This window comes from Aquarana catesbeiana, linkage group LG03 (genome assembly GCF_042186555.1).
Source record: "Aquarana catesbeiana isolate 2022-GZ linkage group LG03, ASM4218655v1, whole genome shotgun sequence".
Classification (NCBI taxonomy): Eukaryota; Metazoa; Chordata; class Amphibia; order Anura; family Ranidae; genus Aquarana; species Aquarana catesbeiana.
This window is the reverse complement of record NC_133326.1, coordinates 149339634-149363811: the sequence shown is the minus strand read 5'-3', so window position 1 is coordinate 149363811 and position 24178 is coordinate 149339634. Positions and strand designations below refer to the sequence as shown.

Below are 24178 nucleotides of genomic sequence, written 5' to 3'. Positions count from 1 at the left end.
TTTTTTTTTACACTTTTTTTGTAACTGTAACTTTTATAACTGTAACCGGTTCCAGGTTCGGGTCTCTCAAAATGCGATGGCATCTTGGGAGACCCTGTGAAAGTGTGTCCTAGTCTGTGCAATGCTGTACCCTACGCTAATACTCAACTAGTGAATGGTAGCGTTCAAAACATTCACCAATGCAAAGACCAGGATTGATAGGAGGGACAATAATAGTGGGTGTCACGCCTATATCCGCGTTTGCTGCAGACACAACATCTTTTTTGGGGGGGTTCGTTGGGTAGGGGTACTCGGGAGGACATAAAAATGCCTCTCATGCAGCCGACTGCATTTGGTTGGGGATGTGAATGGGGGAAGTACGGGCGCTGCAGAAGTGGTGGGTTCCCAATTAGGATTGGCGAATGCAGCAGGAAGGGCATTATGGGCACGACGGGCCTGTGTTTGTCTTTTTGGTGGCAGCGGGACACTATTTGTGCTTGCCACCTCACCAGTTTGAACTGCACTTATGGGACTCGCCACGTCACCAAGTGTTACTGCAGTGCTGGTTTGATTACGACCGGGGTGTACTAGGCCGCTGGCGCTTGCCAGTTCACCAAAACGCTACCAAAAAAACTGTTAACGATCGCAGGGATCAGGCCTGACTCTGCGAACGCTGCAGTTATGCGTTTAGTGTTTTGTAAGTGACAGTGATCGATCGATACTGCACTTGGGTGGGCTGGGCTGGGCCGGGCGGAGGGGCAAAACGCAGGTGCTAGCAGGTATCTGGGCTGATCCCACTAACACTGCGTTTTTGGGAACCCTAAACTGCTGGGGACGCCAGTGTAGATCTGATCGGATCAGATCAGATATTGATCAGTTCAGATACTATACCACTAAGGGAGGTGTACGGTGCGTGCGTGGGTGTTAGCGCTACTGGCACTAACCTGACGCTGCCTGGGGCTGGTGCTTGCCAGTTCACCAAAACGCTACCAAAAAAACTGTTAGCGATCGCAGGGATCAGGCCTGACTCTGCGAACGCTGCAGTTATGCGTTTAGTGTTTTGTAAGTGACAGTGATCGATCGATACTGCACTTGGGTGGGCTGGGCTGGGCCGGGCGGAGGGGCAAAACGCTGGTTCTAGCAGGTATCTGGGCTGATCCCGCTAACACTGCGTTTTTGGGAACCCTAAACTGCTGGGGACGCTAGTATAGATCTGAACGGATCAGATATTGATCCGATCAGATACTATACCACTAAGGGAGGCGTATGCTGCGTGCGTGGGTGTTAGCGGTACTGGCGCTAATCTGATGCTGCCTGGGGCGACGCATATCACCGCCGGGCGATCAGGGGGCTAAACCTTTATTCGGTAATAAACGGCGGGTGCCCTGACACTATAAAAAATAAACGAACTAACCAGCGTCACCCGTAACGGTTATACGGTGATCAGTGGTGAAAGGGTTAACTAGGGGGCAATCAAGGGGTTAAAACATTTATTAGATAGTATATGGGGGTCCCTGTCGCTATAAAACACTGACGGCGAACCTAAATATTTACGTCCCTAACTAGCGTCACCAGCGACACTAATACAGCGATCAGAAAAATGATCGCTTAGCGACACTGGTGACGGGGGGTGATCAAGGGGTTAAAACTTTATTAGGGGGGGTTAGGGGGGTATCCTAGACCTAAAGGGGGCCTAACACTCACTGCCCTAACACTGTAACTGTCACAAACTGACACCAATACAGTAATCAGAAAAAAAAAAAAAAAAAAACCTGCTTGGTGTCAGTTTGTGACAGGGGGGGGTGATTGGGGGGGTGATTGGGGGGCGATCGGGGGGGGGATCGGGGTGTTTTGTGTGCCTGGCATGTTCTACTGTGTGTGTAGTGTGTTGGTGCACTCACATTACAGTCTTCTCTCCTCGGCCCGGAACGGAAAATACCGAGCCGAGGAGAGATGACATCATTTCCTCTGCCTCTGTGTACAATACAGAGGCAGGGAAATGATCCCATTGGCTGGGAGCGATCGCGAGGGGGGGGCCACGAATGGATGGCCTCCCCCTCACCACCGATCGCCGGGGGAGATTTGCCGACCGCCGCAGGAACGGGGGGGGGTCCGATCGGACCCCCCACCCGCGGGCAGGCAAGGACGTACCTGTAAGTCCTTTTGCCTGCCCGTGCCATTCTGCCGACGTACATCGTCGTGCGGCGGTCGGCAACTGGTTAAGCAAAGCAAAGAATTGTCGTATCACCCTGTAATGGGCTATTCAAATAGTAGATGCTAAATACTGTGTAATTATTATTATTAATATTATTATACAGGATTTATATAGCGCCAACAAGTTATGCAGATTTTTACATTATTAAAGGGAGACAATACAGTTACAATGTTTGTTATGTGTTACTCTCGCGCTACCACTCTGTGTTTGGGGTAAAAAATGTATCGCAAGCCTGCCACCTTCACTTAAATAGCTTATCCTTGACTATTCATTAATAAATTGTTAGAGAGTAGTGAGGTGCTGACAGTTAATTCAATCTAACCAATATGTGACATGAACTCTTGTGGTAGGTAAACCTAGTTAATCACTCCTAATAGATAACCATCAAAATAAATATAAATACAAACTGACTTCAGTGCATAAACCAATTCAGCATTACTGGGTGTAACCGCAAGGCTAAAAGCAATCACTCTGTGATGCCTCTAGATCGCCACACTCTTCACACTGTGTTAAATCAGCAACAATAGAAAATAGGTGTATAAACATGCAATATAAATAATGATCCAAAACATGTAATAAAAGTGATCCTAGTGATTCTAGTGCACTGCAAAGACATGCTGGTAGGTTAATTGGATTCTGTCTAAATTGTCCCTAGTATGTATGAATGTGAGTTAGGGACCTTAGATTGTAAGCACCTTGAGGGTAGGGACTGATGTGAATGTACAATGTATATGTAAAGCACTGCGTAAATTGATGGCACTATATAAGTACCTGAAATAAATAAATAAATAAATAAATAATAACTTGTGTCTCAAGGCTGGACACCTAACACATAAATCTAAACAACAATATAATGGTGCATGTAAATAAATTAATTCTAAGTTACACTACAAAAGCGCTCTTCTTCCTTTATATATACCCCTTTCAGCTGACATTAGAGGGAACCCCCTGGGAGAAAACATAGACACAACATATGTGAGAGCAGATCATCGGAAACAACTATAGAGGACCCCAAGATGTGACTACAAGCCAGTACACCGTCCAAGGAACCATAGGCAATGCTGTTTTAATAATTACCTGAGGTGAGAGGCTAGAGAGCATGGAGGTGATGTGGGAGCAAGATTGTCACCTACAGTATATTGAATAATCACCACTAAGGGTGTAGGGATATTGTGCACTACCTCACAAAAAGGACTTTTTATATAAGGACTTGTATCAATGGATATGCACCATTATATTTTTGTTTAGATTTGTGTGTTAGGTGTCCAGCCTTGAGACACAAGTTAATATTTATGCACTAGGATCACTTTTATTACATGTTTTGGATCATTATTTATATTGAATGTTTATACACCTATTTTCTATAGCTGCTGATTTATCACAGTGTGAAGTGTGTGGCGATCGCTGGATGACTTGGGGCATCACAGAGTGATGGCTTTTAGCCTTGAGGTTACACCCAGTAATGTTAAATTGGCTTATGCACTGAAGTCACTTTATATGTATATTTATTTTGATGGTTATCCATTAGGAGTGATTAACTAGGTTTACCTACCACAACAGTACATTTACAATGCAATAAAATACAAGAGGGTTAAGAGGGCCCTGTTCATAAGAGCTTACAATCTAATAGGGAGGGGCAAGTGGTACAGAAGGTTATGACTGTTGGGGATGAGCTGATGGAAGATGGAAGTGATAAAAGATTTGTTGGAGGCATGAAAGGCTTCCATGAAGAGATGAGTTTCCAGGGGTCGTCTAAAGACAGCCAGAGTAGGAGATAGCTGGACAGATTAGGGTAGAGAGTGCCAGAGGATGGGAGATGCTCTGGAGAAGTCCTGGAGATGAACATGGGAGGAGAAGATAAGGGAGCTTGAGAGCAGGAGGTCTTGGGAGGAGCGGAGAGGATGGTTTGGGTGATATTTGGAGACAAGATTGATGATGTAGCTCAAGGCAGAGTTGCGAATGGCTTTGTATGTTGTTAGTATTTTAAATTTAATTTGCTGGATGATTGGAAGCCAGTGTAGGGATTGGCGGATAGGAGTGGCAGACACTGAGCAATTAGTAAGGTAAATAAGTCTGGCAGCAGCATTCATGATAGACTGAAGAGGGGATAGCCTATGGCAAGGTAGGACTATGAGAAGGGAGTTGCAATAGTAAATGCGAGAGATAATAATGGAGTAAATGAGTAGGAATGAGTGGGTATTTCAGAGGAGAGAAAGTAGGGTAGCCAGGCAGTAAAGTCATCAAAAAATAACAATACTGGTCCAGGAGGCCGATAAATCACTGCAATCCTCAGAGAGATTGGAGAAAACAAAGGAATACAGTGCATCTCGAAAGAAGAGAGGAATAGAGAGGGAGGGTAGAAAGGACTTGGAAACTGTTCTGTGGGGATAGAAGGAATCCAACTCCACCTTCTTTTCTGTCCACTGAGTCTAGGTGAGTGAGTGGAGGCCACCATGGGAGAGGGCAGCAGGGGAAGCCAAGTCAAAATCTTGAAGATAATTAGCTCCCAACATGCAAAGCATTGCATAGGTACACAATTTTAGTGTTGTGTACACCAGTGGAAGAAAATTAAGGTAGAATCACATTCCCACTGTCAGCTACATCTGCAGTGCAAGTGGTTCCCGCACCGGGGTACAACTCTTGCAAGGGACCAGGACAGCAGAGTTCTTACAACTCACAAGGTAGGAAAAAAACATGCCCAAAGATGGGCTTTAACAATACATCTACCTCCCTTCACCCAGGATTTCTGTAAAGAACTTGTTAGATTGCATTTTACACAGTGTTTTCAGATATGAAGCCTGACAGCCATAATAATTAAACTGATTATTAAAATAGGACAAACAATGTGTCTCAGTACCATGAAATACATTATTATTCTTTCAATTGTAGAGCATAATATCTTAGGGGTATTTTATGTACTCTCGAAATTCTCATGAGCTTTTTCAGCAGGAAAAAATGAGCTTTGTAGGAGTTTTGAAAAGAAAATTGCAGCTGTTCACCCTGCTTTTCCCCAGCTAAAAGACCTGCTGTTTAGTTTAACATAACTCCAGGAGTGAGAGACACATTGGTAAGCAGAGAGTGGAGTGGGAGTACTGTATAACTCAACAGAAAAACACTTTGTTCAGCCGAACCCAGTAGAGTTCTTTTTTTTTTTTACTTCAGCAAACTGTTGTGTATGTCATTTACCGATAACCCTTGAGCAGAGTATGTCTGCATGAAATACTTTTCAAACTGGCCAATATGTTGTACTGAAAAGAAGTGATTACATGAAAGCTATTTCAATTCATAACTTAGCGTGCTTGAATGTCTTCCCATTAAATTTTGCTAATAAAAAATGTTATGCATCTTGTTTGTAGCACTGTAAATTTAGAGGGCCCTCAAGCTTGAAGTACAGATTGCTGTGTGCGAGTGTATATAAAAATTACACATATATATATATATATATATATATATATATATATATATATATATATATATATTCAGCATTCTATGCTACCAAAAACAAAAGTGAATGTTAAAATAAGTATGTGCTTTGCCCTCCTTTGCACATTCTTCTTGGTATGTAGAAGCATATGACTTGTGACAGTGCTGGTTCTTGGTGATCAGCCCGTCACATGCTACCCAACAGTGTGTGGAGTTTAGTTCTCAACCCTTGACAAAACTTTTTTTTTTTTGTAGCTTTGGGTAGGGATAGCAAGGGTAGTATATCTGTTAGGTTTCTATTACTCGCTTTGTTGTCATGAGAGAAGGACAACAGAGAAGAAAAGAGAAACCCTATACAAGCTTGCCAAAATTGGGCTTTAAAGGGGCTGTAAAGTCAGAAGGTTTTTTATCTTAATGCATTGTATGCATTAAAATAAAAAGCCTTCTGTGTGCAGCAGCCCCCTTCAGCCCCCCTAATACTTACCTAAGCCTCATCTCTGTCCAGCAATGTCCACGACTGTCTCTGCCGTCCGGGACTCTCCCTCCTGATTGGCTGAGACACAGCAGTGGTGCCATTGGCTTCCTCTGCTGTCAATCAAAGTCAGTTAGCCAATAAGAAGAGAGAGGGGGCAGGGCCGAACAACAGCTCCATGTCTGAATGCACTCATGGAGCTGCAGCTCGGCTTGGGTGCCCCCATAGCAAGGAGGAAGGGGCCAGGATCACAGAAGAGGGACCCGAGAAGAGGAGGATCTGGTCTACTCTGTGCAAATCCACTGCACAGAGCAGGTAAGTATTACATGTTTGTTATTTTTATAGAAAAAAAATGAGACTCTGCAATCACTTTAGGATATCTACAATCATGAGATGATTGTGTTTTGAGTTAATTTATGTTTCTTATTGAGTGACAGGAGCCACTAGTGCTATATAAAGAAAAAAAATAATAATTTCTGTGAAAATATTATTTTTCCACCATCCAGTGCCCTAGAAAATGTTCATCCCTCACCATAAAGTATAGCTTAATATTTATTTTAAATGATAAAATTGCCATTTCGATTTGTTCAGTGTCAGTATCTTTCATGCAGCTTCAACAATGCAAAAAGCAATTTGTAATTACTTGGTGTGACTCTTTTTTGTAAGTTTGACAAACTTAGGCAGATCCTATTGGAAAGCATCTGAAAATATAATTAAAAGCATTATACCCTGGAGAGTGTTAAATGTCAGTCAACTACAAATTTTATTTATTCTGTATTCAGAAATAATGAGGGTCCCAATTGTTGTAGCACTTTGTGTGGTTACAATGGTCTAGGCTTCAGAGAAGAATGATTGCATGAGTTCCAGCACAGAAAAAGGAATGTACATGAAAGAGGAGAAAGTCTTTATCTGATTGCCAAAGACAGATGAGTTCTGATGTGCTTGTCTCACAGAAACACTTAGCCCAGTTACTGCTCTGGCTCTAAAGATAGGGGAAAAGACGATCGCTAAAAAGGAAGTGTGACTGTGTAGGTTCTGTTATTATCTCACTGAAATTTCCTGCCATTCAAAACAGTTAATATCTATTCTGCCCTATGTCTTAGGTATAGAACCTACTGTCCTGATGGGAGATTCCTGCAATTTATTGTTTGTTTGAAAAATATAAAGTAATAATAAATGTTAGGTAAACTTTTCAAGACATTACCATTTGCTGCAATAGTATGTATATTGGTTCATAAATTTGCACTAGTAGCAATATGCATCAATAGCTAATATGTACAAATACCTAAAGGGGCATATTTATTACCACCCCCCTTTTTCCATTTTAAAGTATACATTTACTAAGGTTTTAGTACTCATACAATTGCATTCAGCATATTGCTTTGGCAATAGATAAAAATCAGAAATGCTATGAAAATGAACAGTGCTGGGACAAGGTCACCTAGAGCCCAGGGCAAACATGCCAAACTGCCCCCCCCCAGGTTTTATCAGCATTATGTGTCAGCAAAAATCCCCCACCCCCAAAAAAACTGCATGATTACTCCTAACATAACCCCCCCTCTTCCCAGTTCAAATTGCACCCCCTGCTGAAATCCCACCTCCCAGTTCAAAACTTTGCCCCCTCCATCCTCCAAATCCCCACAGCACAAATGCCCCCCCCCAAAAAAAGTCATACCTCCTGGCACAAATCCTCCACCCCTCAAATTCCCCCCCCCCCAATACACATTCTTTCCCCCTATTCCAAATCCCCCTCCTAGCACAAATACCTCCTCCAGCACAAACACCCGCAATCATCCCTACTAGCACAAATCCCTGCCCCCCCCCCTGATCCCCTCCCCACTCTACCATATTACCTCTTCTAGCACAACCACTCTCCCCAAATCTTCCCTTCAAGCACAAATCCCCTTCTCCTACCCACCTCGCAACACAAATCCCCCTGAATCACCACTCCTAGTGCACACACCCCTAACCCTTTCCCCATTTCCCCTTCTAGAACAAATTCTTTTCCCCCTGCTACCTGCCAAGTTCCTCCTCCCAACACAAATCCCCCCCCAATCTTCTCGTGGTGCAGGCGCCCCTCCTGCCCACCCCTTGTCCCGGCCCTAAATATGACAATGAGCATACAATAAAAACCTCTAAATAATCGCATGTCACATGTAACTTATCTGTAGGTGCATCAAAGTTAATTTTTATGACAGAACATATGAACAAATTAAAAAACTAGCATAAACAGATATTTATGATGCCAGTCTATGTGAGGATATATATTGTAGAGAAAGATACTTATATAGTGCAATTCAGTTAGGGTACATAAGCATCTTTTTCCCATTTGGACTGGAAGATGCCATATGCATTGTTTTTTAGGGCAAACATATGCTCATAGGAAAATTTGCCATTTGTGAATTAAATTTGGTTCCAATAGAACCTCAAGAATGTGCAGCTCCAGAATATATTGTATGTGCCAATGGCCTAATGGGGCCACGTGCTCTTCAGAATAATGGGGAATATTCTGAGGAAAATTTTGACAAAATACCACCCCCTGAATCACTTTTTGTAATGGTTCCCAATGGTTAGTGGTGCATTGAGTAACTGAGTATGATAACCTAATAGCTGAACACCATTTAGTGACAGGGAATGATTTGCCGATTTACTGTTCCCATTTTAACAATGAGAATGTTTTGTGAAATATAATTTTATCCCCCAGTGTATTGTAGAACAGCGTGATTCCATTTTGTTTCACAGTGGGAGTGTTTAGTAAGCAGAAAATAGGAGGGTCAGTCTGATGATTTGTTAACACAGGGTGACATTGTATTTACCTGTATATATCAGTAGTGTTCTCTTTGAGGAATTTTGTGCTGTGCATTTGGCATTAAAGGATTTTAGAATGTGTTCTGTATAGAGTTAATCCGCCTTTCCCTTTGGGAAGAATCTGAAATGTGAATCTAGGTTTTTCCCTGCCAAAGTGACAAAATAGTGTTTGTAGTTTATGTTTTGGGTAGTGATATGGGAACAGTTTTGGAGACATAAAATCTTAGGGAGTATTTATCATTTCAACTCATATTTCCCTGTAAGTTGATAGTTCAACTAGTTCTTCTAGTAGCTTTTTCTAATTTAAACCATATAAATTGGCTATGGAGGATAGATATTAGATGCTGATGTGATAGAGGGATAGGCCCATGAGTTGGAAAATGTGGGTTGTAGGTGTAGTTTGAGTTTTAATTAGGTATATTGAGTGCTAGGATTTGCAATCAAATCTAATTTAATTGATCTTATAATATGAGACCTCTTTAATGAGGGTGAATTTTTTAGCTGTAGGTAAAAAGATCAGATGGTCTGTAAGTATGTACCACATCATCAGTGAATAATCCAATTGTATTATTGATTTATTATATTTTAAGACCATGTTGTGGATATTTTATATAAGATTGACCCATCCCAATTTGGTAGCATAAACATTAAACCATTAACCAAATGTTAATTTTATATATCAGAAAATGTAGCAGCACTGGGTATGATAAAAAGAGAACATTTCTTCCCACATTTCTTTATGTCCAAGTTAGCTGTATAGATGTGGGAAAGGCTTTTGAAGATTAGCTTGGGCATTTTGGACCTGGAAAAGTGCATCTCCTATACAAAAAAAAATCACTTTTCAAGATGCTTGCTTCTATCATTAGTGCAGAGCAATTGTAGGGCCTATTGAGGCCACTAGAGTTGCTGGACATCAATTTAATGGTCATGAATATGCTATGGCTAAACATGGGGTAGCCAGGATGATTTAAAGCAAATAAAAAGAGCGCCTTATGTTTTCAAGTGAGAAAGGCAAGCTGGTAAATTAGATGTCCAGCAGGATAAGCAACATTTGGTAGTGTAGCACCATCAGGATAATCAGGAGTGGCTAAAACAGAAACTGCTAAACAAAGAAAAACAAACCCAGAACATAAAAAGCCATTTTGGGTAAAAACTCAAAAAGCATTGGACAGCTGAAGTTGCTTGTAAGTTGGGGAAGTAACTTGGATGGTCAGCTGAGTCACCAAAAATGTGTATAAAAAGTTAGAGCTCCCTCTAGTGGGTCCATATTCCAGTCTATTCTGATTATGTTTATTCAGCTTGCAGTTTTGTTGGAGTGAGTTTTTTGTGGATAAAGGAAATAGCCTTTCGAATTTGCCACTCCTTTAGTAACTAGGGTCCTGCTTTCAGTGTAAATATGGCATAAGTTTTGCCCTGATTGAAAGTCAATAATTTGGTGGGATAGCCCCACTTGTATAGGATTACATAGTCTATGAGGGCTTTAGTGATCATTGCGAGTTCATGTCCACTTTGAAAAATGACTTGGAATAAATCAGCATACAAGTAGATTTCCATATATTTAGAAGAAAGAGTTCTATTCCTCCTGGCTGCTGCCATAGCATTTAATGTGAAAAAAATGGATCCCAGCAAGGACATCTCTTGGAAGATTTTCAGATATAAAGGTCAGTTTAAGGATAAAATAATCTGTGTTAACATTCAGCTCAGAATCCTTGACATTTACCACTAGCACCATTAGGAGTTGTTGAAAGAAATCTTGAAGATGCAACTGAGGGACAGTTTCAGAGTATCCTCTGAATTTTATGTTGTGTCATCTAAAGCGATCCCCTATGTCAGCAAGTTTTGTTTTGACCAATTGTAGTTGCTTGTCATGGTTATTATGGAAGTCAACTAGATCGTTAGAAGCTGATGAAAATTATCCCATCTTGATACCAATATGGGGCACTCTGTCACCAAGGTCTTGCACAGAAATGTTGGTTTTTGCCAGCATAGCATAAATGTCATGTTGCAATGTACTTCTAAGAGATAACAGCATGTGCCTCATATCTGACACTAACACAAGGTTGAGAAGTGGAGGAGTATTCCTCTAGGGAGGGTTGATCTCTAGAGTGCTGGAGGACCAGCTATTGAGGGCTATCAATGTTCTATTCCCTTTGCTGCACTTGATTTTTGTGGGCTATGGGTTGTGAGAGAGCGTCAGGGGAAGAGGACTCACCATTTTCAGGCTGTATTGGGAGTACTGGGAGCAGGGGGATCCTGATGCTGCTGGTGAGTATGCAGCGTAAAGCACATGGAAGAGATGGTGCCATGCTGTGGATTCTGCCCCACTGAGGGTGGGAAGAAGTCCATAAGCTTCTGTGGGTAAGAACACACCTTACCTCTTTTTGGCATATCTCCAGTGAGCACTGACAGTCGAGTGGTGTAAGTTGGAGGAAGACCCCCTGGTCGCTGAACTTGGACGCTGTCTAGACTGTGCAGAGCTGAGCTCTGTTAATGTGCGGCAAACTTAGATGCTGGTCAGACATACCTCTCTGATTTGTCACATTTCCTTGATCACATGATTGGTGTAGCAACTTTAAGGAATATGTTTTAATGCATGAATACTAAATTTTATATCTGATTTGGGTTTGGGATTGGGACTGTACTTCCCACTTAATGATGTCTGTGCAGTACTCATACCTAAAGGAATTTTTATAATAAATACACAATAAAATGAATTTACTTTTCTCAAGACAAAAGCAACAATACATCACAATTTCAGAACATTTGGGCAATACCTGTTTTTGTCTTGATAAGCACAATGGCAACAAATCTTGGGACTTTAAAGTCAGATGAATTGTTTGTTGAACAGGGTGCTATTTTCCCTTTATGTTCCTGCTCTCAGTTTTCATTTTTAAGAAAAAGGCAAAACCAACAAAGCGTGGCTTTTTTAAGCATGTACAGTTTATGTGGCAGGGGTAAAATATAGAAGTGGTGAATGAATGAATGACTGACTGCCATCTGATGTTTGTTATTTGATGAATCCTCTTTTTATATTTTATGAACATAAATTTGAAATATGACTGTGTGTGTTCATGCTGTAGATATTTAAATACATATCATAAGGAAGCTGATCCAAGTTTAATAAAATGTTTCATAGTTAAATTCAGCAGTTACAATATTGAATGCTGTTTGGTATTTGTGCTTCAGTAACATAACGTTTAGTAACATAAAGCTCAATGCCATGGGCACAATTTAATGCAGACCACCATACAGCTGTTAAACAAAGTCATTCTATATGTTAGACACACGAGATCTAACCTTATTATAATAAAAGCAGGACCCAACAGGTGGTGCAGAAGTCATGAAGCAGAGAAGGCAGTGAAAGAGGGCAATGTTTCCACTGATTAAAGAGACATTCTTTATAGATTACATTTTGATGAGATATTTCGGAACGTGAGTTCAGAACATTGCTACCCACGAAGCTCAAGGGATGAGCTTAGGCTCCCATGTTCTATCCAGGCCTTCAGCCAAGGGGAATCTAATCAATACAGACAGACAGACACAGGCTGGGAAAATGAGAGCAGACAAATAATAAAACAGTGGGTAAGGCTTGCTTTCTGCTTTCAGCATGAGGTAGACCCACAAAATACATTCCCATTTGACTTTAAAAATTCATATCTATTATTTAGTTTTCAATAAAGGAGGGGGTGGGTGAGATATATTATAAAAGATATATGGCCACCATTCTCAGTTGTGCTTATGCTACTCAGTTATCAGACTTGTACTATGCGGAGTATGTTCAAAACTATTTATTAATGGCCATATAAAACCAAGTATGCTGAGCTTTTCTGATTAAAAATACATGTGTGTACTATTATATTTAAAATGTGTTGGGTAAAGCTTGATATCTGTTTATGTATATCTGGACATTTATGCAGTGTTCAGAACATGCTACTTTTATGCCATTAATAACTTAAGATATTAATTTACAGTCTGATCCTTCATTGATTCCTGCTGGTTCTTAAATGTATACATATTTTCCTTTGTTCCGTATATTCATGTGCTGATGCTAGTGAAAGAATAATATAAGGTAATCTTTAGTTAAATGTTACACATATATTAATAAGATGATTTCTTCTTGTTTCATTTACAGCTAACTCGAGTGCCAGTAGAGTCCTGTGGTCAGTATACCACATGCAGTGAATGCCTTGGCTCTGGGGACCCACATTGTGGTTGGTGTGTGCTTCATAACATGTAAGTACAAGGTCAACTTTTAATGCTTAGAATGAAAGCTTTGACCCTCATTTAAGGTTTATATTCAATAACTAGTAGAATAGGTATCATCTGCCTAAACAGGCAAAAATAGAATAGGTTTCAGCTGCCTAAGATTTGCAGCACCACAGGTCAACACCACATGCATTACAATCTACTCTGTGGATTAGTAAAATCTCACGTACATTTTTTTTTTCCATGTATCATTTACAGACTCCCAAATTAAGAGTGAGTAGGTTTCATTGGGAATGACACTCTGGTGCTGGGGATTGTACAATGGACTTCCCCACTCTCTGTAATGCAATACATTTTTTCTGTAGAAAATACTGTACCTCATTATTAGGGAAGCCCCTGATAAAGAACTATATGACATCACAGTGGGTGGGGAATCCCACTTCACAAGTACCTGCACTCTCTGGTCTTGCAAAAAAGTAAGAGTCCCATTGGATACTGTTGAGAGATGTGTTTGGGATCAAGTGAACATAAAATATGTGGATTGTGAGCCTCTGCCTAACAAAACAATCTTTGTGCCTACTTATCTCTACTCCTACATTTAGCATCCAGCCTGTATATTAGCTGTATATAGCAAAGTAATACCCAGGTATGCCACATATGCCAGCAATGGGCTACATTTAGCACTCTTGCAGGTGCGAAGACATACCAGTGTGATCTAAATGGATGAATAAACCTTTTGTAGACCAGGTGCTGTGGAGCACTCAGGAAATTCTGCCAAGCTTTCTTTCTATGAAACCCGGAGATTGCAGCAATCATTCCTATAGATGCTATAGTCTATAACAATTATACATATGAGTAGTCCAAAGCAAAGCTGATGCATTTATATGCAGCAGCTGACTTAAATCACATTTTTACACTGACCATTGGGAAGCAATCAGTGAGCTGCAGGTATATGCATCAAGCCCCCCATTTTCATTTGTGTTGTACAGGCACAGCACAGTGTCATGAGACTAATGAAAGCTGACATCTGATTAACTGCTGTGGGTTGCTGCACATTACTACCCTTTGAACTATAGAGCTCATGTGTTCAAAGAGAACAATAAAATAGAATTTTCACCCATAGCAACCAGTCATATTCTAGCTGTCATTTCTTTGGTTAATGTAAAAAAAATTTACAGTAGGCATGGATTATATGAATTTATTTAAGGTGGTAGAGAAAGTAGAACTCTATGACACTATTATTATTATTCTATTGATGATGATGGTGATGGTTATTATTATTATTATTATTAGTAGTAGTAGTAATAGTAGTAGTAATGGTAGTAGTAGTAGTATTATAGTTGTATTATTTTAATATTTGTAATAAGGCATATTTGCAAGCTGAGAAGTTCAACTTGCTTAATATAGATTATTATAACAAGGTCCCAAAAAAAGGCACACATAAATTTAATTAAAGCTTGGTATATTCAGAAGGGAACCTCTTCTTTGCTGTGTTTCTGCTGTGAGGATTCACACAGATAAACAATATGTTAATTTGAAATGGAATTGTCTTTTGCTGAAACAATTTCACCCATGGAGCGATATATATTAAGTGCAGGCCGGGTGCCAACATTATTATAAACTGACATAAAAAATGTAATTATAATTAGCATTTAAATAACAGACAAGTATACCCACTAAGGAGATGTTTTTGTATCAGGATGTTATATAAAAATCAGTTTCTTTTGGTTGTCATTACTATCACTTTGATAGATGATGCGGTTTGTGAGAAAAAAAAAAAAAAAAAAAATTAATATATAATCCTAAAGTGGTAGCAACACACAAATAATACCTGAGCTCAAACAAACATGTGTATTTAAAGTCTAACAGAACAGAACAGTTTAAAAATGCCAAATGCATTCCAGGTGCAAGAAAACAAAAGGTGTGCAAAGTCTTAGGATTTATTCACACCTGCGGCCATCTACTTCCCCTCTGAAAAGTGATTAATGGCATACCACTTTTCAGAGGGTGGTAGAGCAGTGGCTGCCTGGCCATTCAGGAATGCTCATATTTTCTTTACAGTTGAATGGGGATTTTATATGTAAATACTATGTCACAAGCGTGAGCTAAGCATTTGAATCATTGTTGCAGCACAGCCCCATTCACCTTTGGTGGTGGTACTGTGCACCAGAGGCAACATAGGGTATCATTTTTGTGTTGTAGCCACAATGCCTATATTTTTTTATGTTGGCAGCTTCCCATGTAACTGAGACCTTGCAGTTTATTTTCTTTGGAATGTAGCCACAGAGTAGAAAAACTTGTAATCTGCTAGCATACTATCAGCAAATATCATGCTCCCTGCTGATTGAATAGCGATACAGTGCCTAAAAAAATATTCATATACGTTGAAAATTTCCCCATTTTGTCATGTTACAACCAAAAATGTAAACATATTTTATTGGGATTTTATGTGATAGACTAACATAAAGTGGCACATAATTGTTAATCTGAATATCTGAAAAGTGTGGCATGCATTTGTATTCAGCCCTTCTACTCTGATACCCCTAACTAAAATCTAGTGGAACCAATTGCCTTCAGAAGTCACCCAATTAGTAAATAGAATCCACCTGTGTGTAATTTAATCTCAGTATAAATACAGCTGTTCTGTGAAGCCCTCATAGGTTTGTTAGAGAACCTTAGTGAACAAACAGCATCATGAAGCCCAAGGAACAACACCAGACAGGGATAAAGTTGTGGAGAAGTTTAAAGTAGGATTAGGCTATAAAAAATATCCCAAGCTTTGAACATCTCACAGAGCACTGTAATCCATCATCAGAAAATGAAAAGAGTATGGGACAACTGCAAACCTACCAACACATGGCTGTCCACCTAAACTGACAGGCCGGGCAAAGAGTATTAATCAGAGAAGCAGCCAAGAGGCTCATGGTAACTCTGGTGGAGCTGCAGAGATCCACAGCTCAGGTGGGAGAATCTGTCCACAGGACAACTATTAGTCGTGTACTCCACAAATCTGGCCTTTACGGAAGAATGGCAAGAAGAAAGCCATTGTTGAAAGAAAGCCATAAGAAGTCTCGTTTGCAGTTTGCGAGAAGCCATGTGGGGGACACAACAAACATGTGGAAGAAGATGCTCTAGTCAGATGAGACCAAAATTAAACTTTTTGGCCTAAAAGCAAAAAGATATATGTGGCAGAAAACTAAAACTGCACATCACCCTGAACACACCATACCCACCGTGAAACATGGCGGTGGCAGCATCATGTTGTGGGGATGCTTTTCTTCAGCAGGGACAGGGAAACTGGTCAGAGTTGATGGAATGGAGCCAAATACAGGGCAATCTTAGAGGAAAACCTGTTAGAGTCTTCAAAAGACTTGAGACTGGGGTGGAGGTTCACCTTTCAGCAGGACAATGACTCTAAACATACAGCCAGAGCTACAATGGAATGGTTTAGATCAAAGCATATTCATGTGTTAGAATGGCACAGTCAAGTTCTAGACCAAAATCCAATTGAGAATCTGTGGCAAGACTTAAAAATTGCTGTTCACAATATGTTCACAGACATAATCCAATCTGACAGAGCTTGAACTAATTTGCAAAGAAGAATGGGCAAAAATTTCACTCTCTAGATGTGCACACCTGGTAGAGACATCCCCAAAAAGACTTTCAGCTGTAATTGCAGTGAAAGGTGGCTCTACAACGTATTGACTCAGTGGGGGCTGAATACAAATACATGCCATACTTTTCAGATATTTATTTGTAAAAAATTTTGAAAACCATTATCATTTTTTTTCCATTTCACAATTATGTGCCACTTTGTGTTGGTCTATCACATAAGATCCCAATAAAATACATTTACATTTTTGCTTGTAACACGACAAAATGTGGAAAATTTCAAGGGGTATGACTACTTTTTTAAGGCACTGTAGATCTGACAAAGCTCAGAGGCGTGTTGGATTAGAATTTTAAATTTATTAACTGATTCAAATTCTGTGTGAAGAATAGCTGGTTGTTAAGGAGCAGGGGCCAGGAAGTCGGCCGTCGTGTCCTTAACAACAGATGACTCATCAGCTGTCAGTGGGGAAAGCACAATATAAACAAAAGAATGCCAGCAATGAAAATAATTTAAAAAAATACAGCGTGGGGCCACTCCCTATCCATACAAGGCCCTTGGGGTCTGGTATGCATTTTAGGGGGAACCCCATGCTATTTGTTTTTTTAAAAATGGCATGGGGGTCCCCCACAAAATCCATACCAGACCCTTATCCGAGCATGCAGCCCAGCAGGTCAGGAAAAGGGGACAAGCCAGCGCCCCCCCTTCTAAACCATACCAGGCTACATGCCATCAACATGGAGAGGAAAGCACTATGGGGTTGATTTACTAAAGGCAAATCCACTCTGCACTACAAGTGCACTGCAAGTGCACCTGAAAATGCACTTGGAAGTGCAGTCGTTGTAAATCTGAGGGGAAGATCTGAAATCAGGGAAAGCTCTGCTGATTTTATCATCTAATCATGTACAAGCAAAATGCTGTTTTTTATTTTCCTTGCATGTCCCCATTGGATCTACAGTGACTGCACTTCCAAGTCCACTTCCAAGTGCATTTGCAGTGCACTTGTAGTGCAAAGTGGATTTGCCTTTAGTAAATAAACCCCTTTGTCTCCATGTTGATACGGACAGGGGCCTCTTCCCCACAACCCTGGCTGGAGGTTGTGGGGATCTGCTGGTGGGGGGCTTATCAGAATCTGGAAGCCCCCTTTAACAAGGGAGCCCCCACATCCCGCTCCCGCTCCCGCCCATGTGAATGAGTATGGATATGAGTATAAAAATACAGACAGTTTTTGACAATTCCTTTATTAACCACTTCAATACCAGGCACTTAGACACCTTCCCGCCCAGCCCAATTTTCAGCTTTCAGCGCTGTCGCAATTTGAATGACAATTGCGCGGTCATGCTACACTGTACCCAAACAAATTTTTTATCATTTTGTTCCCACAAATAGAGCTTTCTTTTGGCGGTATTTGATCACCTTTGCGGTTTTTATTTTTTGCGCAACAAATAAAAAAAGTTTTTCTTTGTTTCTGTTAAAACTTTTTGTAAATAAGTACGTTTTCTTCTTCAATGACGGGCACTGATATGGCTGCACTGACGGGCACTGATACGGCGGCACTGATGGGCACCGATGAGGTGGCACCGATGAGGTGGCACTGATGAGGTGGCACTGATGGGCACTGATGATGGGCACTGATAGGCGGCACTGATGGGCACTGATAGGTGGCACTGATGGGCACTGATAGGTGGCACTGGTATGCGGCACTGATGGGCACTCATAGGTGGCACGGATGGGCACTTATAGGCGGCACTGATGGGCACTCATAGGTGGAATTGATGGGCACTCATAGGTGGCATTGATGGTTACTTATGGGTGGCACTGATAGTTGGCACAGATGGGCACGGATGGGCACTGATAGATGGGCACTGATGGGCACGGATGGGCACTGACAGGTGGCATGAATGGACACTGATGGGTGGCACTGATGGCATTAATTGTTTGCAGTGATGCCCCTAAGGGTGGCATTGCTGGGCATCACTGCAACATAATTGTGCCAATCAGTGCCCATTTGTGGGCACTGATTAGCACAGATTTGGCACACTGGGCACATGTGGATGGCCATGGGGTACATACCTGGCCATCCACATGTTGTCCCTTCCCTGGTGGTCCTAGTGGCGATCCCTGGTGGTCCAGTGTGGTGATCTGAGGGGGGGCTGTGCTGATAAACAATCAGCGCAGACCCCCCCTGCCAGGAGAGCCGCCGATCGGCTCTCCTCTACTTGCGTCTGTCAGACGCGAGTGAGGAAGAGCCGATCAACGGCTCTTCCTATTGACAGCGTGATCAGCCGTGATTGGACACGGCTGATCATGTGGTAAAGAGCCTCCGCCGGAGGCTTTTTACCAAGATCAGTGTAGCGGTGTGTCAGACTGACACACCGCTCCACCGATCGCCGCGATGCGCGCCCCCGGGGGCGCGCTGCGGCATGTTATCCTGCTGGACGTCATATGATAACAGAACCACTTCCCGGACGTCAATCAATCAATCAGTGGTTAAAAAAAAAAAACAATTCCCCCCAAGTAAATTTAGCGTCAGTCACAATGAAGTCCACACCTGACAAAGTCTCCAGCTGTCTGACAGTTCTTAAATAACTAAGGGGTGGGGCCACCAATGACGTCACTGGATGACCCCTGCCTCCTTCTGAAGTCATCCTTTCAGCATGCCCCAGTTGATGACTTCACAACGGGGTGGGGGGACATTGCTGGCTGGCCCCAGCCCTTAGTTATTTAAGAACTGTCAGATGGCTGAGCTGTCAGACATCAGGAGCCTTCGTCGGGTGCGGACCTATTTTTCTTTTTCTCTGGGTCGTCAGCGGCAGCAGCGTTCATCATGATTGATGCTGGATTTACTTCGGGGGACATTGTTTTTTGTTTTTTTCATAAAGAAATTGTCAAAAACTGTCTCTGTGTTCTTATTTATTTTTGACACTTTTTTGGTGAATGAGTAGGGGTACAGCGTACTCCTACTCATTCACATTAAGGAGAGGGATATGTGGGCCCCCTTGTTAAAAGAGGTTTCCAGATTCTGATAAGCCCCCTCCTGCAGACCCCCACAACCACTGGCCAGGGTTGTGGGGAAGAGGCCCTTGTCTTCATCAACATACCCCAAAGCACTCCCCCATGTTGAGGGCATGTGGTCTTGTATGGTTCAGGAGGGGCGCTTGCTCATCTTACCCCCTTTCCTGACCTGCCGGGCTGCATGCTCTGATAAGGGTCTGGTATGAATCTTGGGGAAGATCCCACACAGTTTTTTTTTAATTTTGGCACGGAGTTCCCCTTAAAATCCATACAAGACCCAAAGAGCCTGGTATGGATAGAGAGAGGACCCCACACTGTTTGTTTTTCAATTTTTCATTGTCAGCATTCTTTTGTTTACATTCAGCTTTCAGTGGGGAAAGCTGATGAGTCATAAGTTGTTAAGGACACAGCAGCCGACTTCCCGTTCCACTACTTAACAACCAGCTATTCTTCACACAGAATTTGGATCGGTCGATAAATTAGTAAATAAATCATTCAGAAAATTTGGAATTCTTTAGAAAATTAATAACCTAAATGAAACTAAACTAAACAAAACTAAACAAAAGAGTCCACGAAACAAAATTAGTAATATCAAAAATGGATACGAAACAAAGCTAATTTTTCAGTTCTGCACATGTCTACCACATGTATGCATTTCTTGCTTGTTGGATACACAACAAAATTCTCAAACTGCATCACTGAGCACTACATTATTTTTTGCTATTTTTAATTTAAAACACTTTGACCCATTTAGAAAAGTTTGTTCAAAGGTTTAGTTTGCCATTTCTATTAAACCTATACTGGCACAATACATAGAGAGCAGTTACTGAGCTCTCCTTTGGAAAATGCTTGTTAATCGGCTGTTATACTGCTCCATTAGCTTTCTAATTTCTCCATTACTGTCTGGGTTACTGGTCCAGATTCTCCTTTGACTTCACTAGCTGCATGCTTGTTCCAGTTCAGCGATCCACCTAGCATGTTAAGGATGCACTGTTTTGCAGTTCTCTATTGTTAATTCCACTATCCTACTAAAACAATGGTTTGCAAAGGTACTTGAAATACAACCCTCTCCATCTTCCAGGTTATGTTTATTTTTCTATTTGCCATTTTTTTTCTCAACTAGCTACAGAAATTACCAGCTTCATTCCCAACTTGCAAAAACTGCTTTTTGTGGTGTACGTGTTTGCCAGGCTGTAGATCATGGCTTAATAAATACACAGGGAAATGCTCAGTAAATTGTATCAGAAACCCAACAATGCAAGAGGTTGTGCCCCCTATTCAGGTTACAACTTTGTTGTATATAGTCCTATAAATGTACACAATTGACAACAAAAAAAAAGGAAAAAGACCATAAAAATATAAAATAGACCAGTCATTGAAAAAGGATGGGGGGTTAATATGGGAATTAAATGCAGAAGCAAGATTCACTCTTACACACAGCCATGAGAGTGGGTTTTATGCAATGTGTAAAGATCTCTTTTAGTTTTCAACTTTTATCGTGATCAATGTGACAAGGCATCACAATGATCACAAGCCTCGGGGACCATTACACATGATTCCTGAGGTTAGTCTATCATCTAAACTGCCTAGTGACAGCAGCTATTACTGACTTCAGTTGCACCACTAGATCATGCACTCACTTCAGCAAAATCATGCATATGTATGGTAGCTCAATCCTGTGTGGGCTCCAGTATACATATACCAATGATGGGACAGAGACAGTTAAAGGTGAGCAAAATAACATACAACTTGAAAGATCTCTTGGTATGCTGATGATTTTGTTTTAATTTACAATATTCTTTAAAAAAATAGGAGACTCATGTCAGTAGGAAGTAGAACAGTGGTTATAGGTGTTTGGTGGTGACTCTTATGCCGTGTACACACGGTCGGATTTTCCGAACTGAAATGTTTGATGGGAGCTAGTTGTTGGAAACTCCAACCATGTGTAGGCTCCATCGGACATTTTCCATCGGAATTTCCGACAAACAAAATTTGAGATCTAGAGCTCAAATTTTCCGGCAACAAAATCCGTTGCCGTAAATTCCGATTGTGTGTACACAATTCTGATGCACAAAGTTCCACTTATGCACAGAATCAAGCAGAAGAGCTGCACTGGCTATTGAACTTCATTTTTCTTGGCTCATCGTAGGTGTTGTACGTTCTTGGCGATCGGAATTTCCGACAAGATTTGTGTGACCGTGTGTATGCAAGACAAGTTTGAGCCAACATCTGTCGGAAAAAAACATGGATTTTGTTGTCAGAATGTGCGATTGTGTGTATAAGGCATTAGAATGGCCATTTCATGGATCTTTTCTAATAATTGATGAGCGATGTACCTGTGTATGATAGCCATGAATGAGCAAAGAATTTAGGTTATTATTGGTATGCCGTATTATTTATACTATATAGCCAAAGGTATGTGCACCTCCATTGAGTTTAAGTGTTTCCATTAAAGGTTACTGTTAATGCTACAGCACAGCCAATTATTTGAGACAATTGTGTGCTTCCAACCTCTGGCAACAGTTGGGGAAGCCCGTTATCTGTACCAGCATCAATGTGCCCTTGTGCTGGATCTTCTTGTCAAACATGGGTACCTGACCTAACAATTCCTGTTTTGGCTGAATAACAACAAATTCCCCCAGACATGCTTACAAGTTTTGTAAAAATACTTTTCAAAATGAAGGCTGTTAGGGCTGCAAAAGTGGGAGGGGTTGGGGTAACTCTATATTATTGTGATTTTGGAATAGGATGTCCAAGCTCATTTAGGCGTGATGGTCAGGTGCACACAAATGTGTAACTACATAGTGTATGTAAACTTGAAAGTCCACAAAATGAAAAAGGATCCCAATGTGTCATGAGCTTACAATTATGAGTATGTTTGTTCTGACTCCTTTCTCTCCTGTCTGAATTTATTTGTTCCCATTAAAGATGAGGTTTGGGTTTGCGGCAGATACGGCTTGTTCGAAATTTCCAGTCCTGCCAAATGAATGCAAAAATTTGCAAGGCCAAATTCTTTGCATTATAATGAACTGCCTGGCCTTTTAACTTAGGTCTGCTGGCTTAAAAGGGCAATAATGGGGGCTTTGTTATGTGCCAGCCCCAGTGCTGTAGTTTCCAGTAGTCATTTCAATGTGTGTTGAAGTAGTTTAGGGAGAGCTGACAGTCTGTGTAGGCAGAGTTAGTTGCTTGCTATACAGTATTGTGCTTTATTGAGCTAAATTACTGTGGATTTATGTGTGGTGGGTTACAAGTTATTTGTTCCCCCACTGTGTTCACGGTACAGAGACCCAACATTCATTTTATTATTACTTTTTTGTGTGTGTCAGCAACGTCTGTTTTTATTTTAATTTTTTTATTCTCTGTTAGGTTCAAAATAATTGGGTCGGGGCTTAGAGATTCAGGGTTTATTCATTTATTTATTTTGGGGGGGTGTATTTTATTTTATTTTGCTTTGGCCTTTTTATTTTGGATGCTGCAGCATACACTTGTTACTGACACAGGCAAAGTTGCTGCGTTTTTACAGCACATTATTGTACTTCTCTGGTAAAGGTAGTTTTCACCAAAGTACCATATCTTAACTTATCTGCTACTGACAGCACCACTCTGCTTGTAGTATATTAGCTGCAGTAAAATACCAGCTATTTAGGTATAAAATGCATGAGGAAATACATGGCTGTGCACCACAATGTTTAGGTGGAGCAGTACCTCAATGAGACAGATTGGCAGAAAAAGGTTGCACCCCTCCTCCTCATTCCATACTTTTCACAACTTCCCCTGTCTGCAACACTCTTCTGTTGCATCTGCTGCAACATTTTCAGCCTCAAGTGATTGAAAACAAAGGGTTTTTGTTGCTCAGTCTATGCCATGTCAAGCAGGGAAGAGGGTCATGGGGCCACGCTGAGGAGGCTTAAACAAAAGCTTGAACCTCTACAGAATTTTCCTACACCCATTATTCTGTCTCAGCATGCTTCATAAGGCAGGGTTTTGTTTTCTTTGTAGCTACTGCAGCAAAAGAAAAAAAGTCCCAGAATCACCCCGGTGCTTAACATCCTAGTATCATCTTGGCAAAAGTGCTGTCTTGGCAGCAGGCCCCATTCCATCTCCTAGAATCAGCCACTTTCCACAAACTTTTGCCATGTGCTACACCACAGTGGCAGTACTGAGACACCATTATTTTGCCCAGAATTCTGTCCCTGCTCTCCATCTGCATATGGAATTGAATGTGTCTGTAATTTAACTCCATTGTCAGTAACAGGGCACACATGACACCAGCACATGGTCCAATAACAAGGAGGAGGAGCTGAAGAGGAGTAAAAAATGGGGTATACTTTAAGGGGGATGTTTCACCCCTCTCAACCTCCAGGAGTTGTAAAAAAAACAATATTTTCCTCTGCCACAGGCAATTTGTGGCAAACGGGATCTTTTCTGCCCAAATGCAAGTGCAAGGACC

At 41.2% G+C, this 24178-nt stretch overlaps 1 protein-coding gene across 2 annotated transcripts in view; it reads left to right on the top strand.

Annotated features, from left to right (window-relative positions):
- PLXNA4 (plexin A4) overlaps positions 1 to 24178 on the top strand; it is a 1066226-nt gene that overhangs the window by 576897 nt on the left and 465151 nt on the right. For both annotated transcript variants that reach the window (XM_073619416.1, XM_073619417.1), the window contains exon 5: positions 13030 to 13130. In XM_073619416.1, coding sequence (XP_073475517.1) covers positions 13030 to 13130 — 101 coding nt within the window. The remainder of the gene's footprint in view (positions 1 to 13029; positions 13131 to 24178) is intronic.